This window comes from Helianthus annuus, chromosome 6, assembly GCF_002127325.2.
Source record: "Helianthus annuus cultivar XRQ/B chromosome 6, HanXRQr2.0-SUNRISE, whole genome shotgun sequence".
Taxonomy (NCBI): domain Eukaryota; kingdom Viridiplantae; phylum Streptophyta; class Magnoliopsida; order Asterales; family Asteraceae; genus Helianthus; species Helianthus annuus.
Genome location: NC_035438.2, coordinates 138,594,333 through 138,600,369, shown reverse-complemented (window position 1 = coordinate 138,600,369; position 6,037 = coordinate 138,594,333). Strand labels below are relative to the sequence as shown.

General features: G+C 36.2%; 1 protein-coding gene across 1 annotated transcript; it reads left to right on the top strand.

Moving 5' to 3' along the window:
* Positions 1 to 1,879: 1,879 nt before the first annotated feature.
* LOC110864178 (auxin-responsive protein SAUR50-like) lies at positions 1,880 to 2,604 on the top strand. The gene has a single exon (XM_022113225.2). It carries the CDS (start codon positions 1,973 to 1,975, stop codon positions 2,270 to 2,272), a length of 300 nt encoding a protein of 99 aa, XP_021968917.1. The 5' UTR covers positions 1,880 to 1,972; the 3' UTR covers positions 2,273 to 2,604.
* Positions 2,605 to 6,037: the final 3,433 nt, after the last annotated feature.

Genomic DNA, 6,037 nt, shown 5'->3' with positions numbered 1-6,037 from the left:
GAACGATGAATAATTTTCACTTTATTATGTGGAACGTCTACGTTACAATAGTGTTTGTCATATTATTTTTTATATATATCGGATAAGCAAAACATGTGCATATGATAAACAATACGATAACAATTATTAAACAAACAAGATAAAATGCAAACATAAGATTAATATTTACAATGTTTTACATCTAAAACAACAAAAGATAAAAATTTACAATGTTTCAAATGTAAAACAACAAAATCAAAATACAATAAGCAGCTACGACGATGGTGGTGGTGGTGCAGCGCAACCTCGTGGAGGTATGGGTGTGCCAGAATGCATAGCAATAATCGCCTCGACCATCCACTGTACGTTGCTCTGTATACGAGATACGTCCACCCGTACACCAACTACATCCGACTCGACCTGAGTCAGTCTCTCTAATTAATATAACAATTTCCTCTAACCCGTGTCAGTGATAACCTAGTATAGTCCTATTAATAGTGTATCATACGCTACAGTTTAGTTTTTTATGATTTCATAAATAAAAATGCATATTATTATACATATTTTTAATTTATTTAAATTTAAATTTAAATTTAAATTTATACTTGTGATGAATAGTAAAATAAAAAATTTATGTTATTATATTCTTTCTTTTAATTTCCGATTTTACATATATTAAATTATATTTTTAGTTAATTTAATTATTATTTAATTTAATATTTTATCCTATAACTCATGTTCATTATTCTTTCTAGCTAAATATGCGATTGTATTTAATATTTTTTTATTGACATGTTGTCTAGATTTTGTTGAGAAAAAAAGTTTTATTTAACACAGTTTAGTGGTGAATCGAACTGATACCCGTATCGGTTCTGTTATTGTTTGTTATTATCAAATCTAATATCGATATTCATTTTTTATTCTCTATCGACGTTGGTATCGCTATTATTATTATCGAAACCAGTGACACTATTCGTTTTATTTTTGTTTTCAATGTAAAACACATTTATTTGTGCATATTATTGACTTTAAACTAAAAGTCGGTACAATAGTGATAGTGTTACGAACCAAACCAGTAACGGGCGAATTCCCACCACATCGCGCACAAAATATATAAATTTCGACCCCTAATGATAGTAACATCAGTTTTTAAGATATTACATAAAAAGAATTATGTTCCAGTTTCACCCATTATATACCTTAAACAATATACGATTCTAACCCATTTTGTTTTTATTTAGAGTTAACTGCCATTTTCGTCCCTGTAGTTTGTCCAATTATGTCAGTTCAGACCAAATTTCAAATTTTTACCAATTCTGTCCCTGACGTTCTTAAAACATGTCAGTTCCGTCCAAAAAACATGAGTTAACTGTCATTTTCGTCTCTATGGTTTGTTCAATTATTCAATTCAACCTTAGTTTTTTTGGACGGAACTCGCATGTTTTAAGAATGTCATGGACGAAAACGGTACGAATTTGAAATTTGGTCTAAACTGACATAATTGGACAAATCACGGAGACGAAAATGACAGTTAACTCTTTTATTTAATTTGATTTTTCCTCCGATAACTTGCGTTCATTATCTTTTTGTTTTAAAAGATGACTGCGCGACTTTGTTTAATATATTTTTCTCAGTGTTCATGTATGAACTTTGTTGAAAAAAAAACACGACTTTAAACCAAATGTCAGTATCTGACAGATACCGTCAGGAAACCAACTGATGCTAGTCGATTTCCCACGGCATCGCGCGGGAAAATATCCCTAGTTAATAATGAATATATAATGGTTTTGTTATTAATTTATTTAGTGATCTTTCTTTAAAGTCCCCAATATTTGCGTATGTATGTGTATATATATGATGAATAAAAAATGTTTGAAATAAAAACTAAAGGAAGGAAGGAGAATATCAGATATCTCTCTCCACTCTCTTCTTTGTTATATTCTCACCACACCACACTCTCAAAGCACATTTAAGCCAAGTGTGAGTTCTGAAAATGGGTTTCAACAAAACCTCAAACAAATTTTCACAAGCAGCAGTTTTGAAGCACATAGTGAAGAAGAGGTGTACCTTGGGTAGAAAACATCACTACGAGGATGTCCCCAAAGGCCACTTTGTTGTGTACGTTGGCCAAAACCGCAGCCGGTACATCATCCCCATATCTTTCTTGTCGCGTCCCGAGTTCCAGAGGCTACTTCAACAAGCAGAAGACGAGTATGGGTTTGATCACGACATGGGTCTCACCATTCCTTGCGAAGAACAAGTCTTTGAGTCACTTACTTCCATGCTTAGATAGAGATACATCATACTATACCGACACGATCAAACATGACCTATCATACCGAACAATATTGTCAGCTTTAAGGACAAGGAGCTTACGGGTCTGTTTTTGTTGCCGAGTGGTAACATCATGCCTAGGTCACCCATCATGGATTGCTCACTCAAGCACGCTTGCTATGGAGTTGTTCTCTCATCTAGAACCGATGTGACCAAAAAGTGTTGATGATATTTTTTTAGGTGCACATTTCCTTATAGCATAGTGTCTCTCATGTACTGAAGAAAACATGTTATCTAAAGGGTCACAACTATGTTAATTTTCCATGTTCAAGCTTTTAGTCAATCATAATATACTTTGTGTGCTATTAGAAATATTGAAAATTTGTGTGCCAATCAGGGCGAATACGCATTGGCGAAGCTTGAGATTTCCGACCCGGGAGATGGAAGTCACTGGACCTAAAAATTTCTATAAAACCGAGGGGTCGAAAACGTACATACCCAAAAATTTCTATACGAGAACTACATACTCTCCACTACTGAGTAGTGAAAAGTTCGGAGGATCGGCCACCCCCTCCCGCCCGTTAAAAGCTTTGCTCATGCGAATACGTACATTATATCTATGTATGAGATCTAAGGGGTGATATGTTGCAAATAATTAAAGAAAGGATAACATGACGATATTAAATTAAATTAAAGTAAAGACAAATGGTAATACAAGTGGTTGGGGAGGATCATGCCGCTTCTAGTGTATACATATAAAAGCCAATATTTTACAGTTCTTTTATTTGAAGCCGATTTGGCTGAATAATTAAAAGTATAACATCAAAAAAAAGAGAACCCAACATTATTTATAATTTTTCATGAAAACGTTACTCAACCCATTATACATATGCTAAAGTCTCTAAAACTGTAGAGAAAAACAACGAAAGCGTCACTTACAAAATTTTGTTATATAAAAGTCCCTGAACTTTTCTAGATTTCACGTACATGTAAAATAAATAATATTACCTTTAATCTATCAAAAACAAAATGATACAGGTGGGGTTTATCGGGAAACACTTTTAAAAATTCAATTTAATATATTAAAAATCATGGTTTTTTTTAATTTCGATGCTTTTCGTTATAAATACATATAGAATCTTGGGTGGGGCACGACCCCATGCCAAAGATTGGAAATCAAAAGTAATACATAAATGACTTGTCTTCACCAAGTGATGTAAGAGATTAGCCAAGCATGGCCTTTGTTTGACAAAAACTCTTACCATCAATTATGGATACCAAGACTACTACACACACTCTAGAGATGGATGATGTAGGAATGTGATGGATGATGGTGGTATTGTGGTGGTGGAGTGGTGGCAGGTGTGAGAGAATTGGTTTGCTAATGGATGGATTGCAATTAAACCAAGCACCCCTATTTTAGCTGGAAATACTGGCTTTACACGGCCCCATGCCCTCCTTCTTCTTTGTCTTCATTTAATGAGCTTGTCAGTCTAGATGCTAACACGACCCTGTGTGTCAATGGCACGGCCCCGTGGCCACTGTACTTGCTGTACTATCTAAGATTTGCAAATCTGGAAGTTGACCACGACCCGTGTCTATAAGACACAGCCCCGTGTGTCACACCCCAACCGATGGCGGAAATATCGGGGCGCAACACTAAGCGAATCAGATTGCTCAAAAAAATCCACAACACTGAATTGTTTCAATAATGATTAACTAAATTCATAATATAGTCTAAAAGTCAGCAAGATCCACAACCACATAAAGTATCAAATTACATCATACTTCAAATAGTGTTCAAAATTTTCTGATTAACTAAGATGAATTTCTAGGCATCATCCTAGCTTGTTTCTTGATTTCCTCAGCTATTATCAACCTCCAACATGTATTAAAATAATATCAACAAAAATGTTGACGAGCATACAAGTTTGTATACGTAGCATAATAGTTTAAAAACTCATATCCATCATAAAACATATAACAAGTTTCACTATGCTAGTTTACGCAGTCCAAGTGATAGCCTAAGTTTCCAATGCGTTAAATGCCTTTCCCAAAGACTAACGGGAGTTAAATGTCTCATCCTAACAATACCCCAAAGACTAACGGGGAGGTGCATTACCCCTATAGCGCTACCATTGTTAAGGCGGAACTACACACAAGGATTAAACATTCACATAGCATTAAAAGTCTCAAGCATCAAGTTTCAAGTTTCATGTTTAACGAGGATAGAGTATGTTTCAAAAAAGTTTCAAGTTTCAAGTTTCAAGTGTCAAGTGTCTTGATAATAGAATACATGTTGCATCCCAAAAGTGTTTAAAACAAAAAGGGATCGAGTATACTCACAGTGGGTGCTTATAACCAAAAACTGCTAAATTGGATCGAAGGGAGCGCTGGATCAGCCTGCATGCGGGGAACAAAGCATAAGTCCTCTAAGAGCTGACCCGGATGGGAACAAAGTGTCGAACGGTGCGAAAATCGAGTGAAAGTGTCTGATAGTATACCTGAGCGGATGGTCATCCGGACGGATGACCATTCGAACGCATGGCCATTCGAACAGTGGGTAAAGTTTGTGAACTGTTTAAAGTTTCAAACGCCGTGATCATAATGTCTTGTAAAACAAACATGTGTCAACATAATCAGATCATCTGGACGGATGGTCATCTGATCGGATGGCCATCCGGACAGACGATCAGTGAGTGAAGTTTCGTAAAATTTTCTAAGTTTTGAGTTACGGAGACGGTGTAAGGACGTGTCAAACAACGGAAACATACCAAACCCAGCTCGTTCGATCGGCTGGGAACCACCCCTTCTCAAACCGTTGAGCTGTTATGGTGAGGTTTCATGTTTGGATCCGCCAATCGGCCCGTTTTCCGGTGAAAATCAGTTTTCAAGCCGGCTTTTGACTAAGGAATGAGTCAATAGCCTGTTTGAGTCCGATTTCACTACTATTTGTATAGATGTTTTAGAAAAATCCGAAAATCAGTTGTAAAAACATGGTGTTCTTCAAATCTGAGCCGGAAAACAAGTGTCATTCCATCAGATCTGAGGTAAGAGTGTGAGTTTTCTTTAGATTTCATTTAAAAGATGTGAAAATCTGTTAGATCTTAGGCCGATCTTGGTTACATGGTGCTCCACAACAGTTTATACCAACATCTGTATCAGTTGGTTTTCATGAAAAAGTTGGAGTGTTCGTGTGAATTTGATGAAGAATCTGGTGTACAAGTGATGAAGGATTAAAGTTGTACAAGAATCTTAGAGAGATACTTACAAGTTTTCCTTGAATCGAGTTAAATGTGCTTGAAAGGACTTGGGAGTGCGTGTGGTCGGATGACAGAGGCAAAAGTGTGAAATGAGAGCACAAGTGGCGTATTTATAGGTGAAAGTGACAGGTGAGGCGGTGTAAGTGTGCAAACGGGTCGGATGGCCATTCGGTCGAATGGTTATCCGATCGGATGTCCATTCGGACAGCTGAGACCGTTTGCTAGTTTTCCGACTTTTTTTTTCGTTTTGCGAGCTAGATTAAGCGTTGTGTTGCGTATTACTGTGGGTAACCATTACATGGTATAATTATATAATTAACACAAAAGTTTCCAAGTTTCAAGTCTGCATATAAGCTAGCTTCCCGTTTAATAAGTATCAAGTATCAAAGTCTCAATAAAGAATCAAAGTTTCTCGTTCAATGAAGGATCAAGGTTTCTCGTTCCATGAGCATCGAGTTTCAAAGTCTCTTGTTTAATAAGCATCAAGCATAACAAGTGTCAAGTTTCAAGAGTCGAGTTTC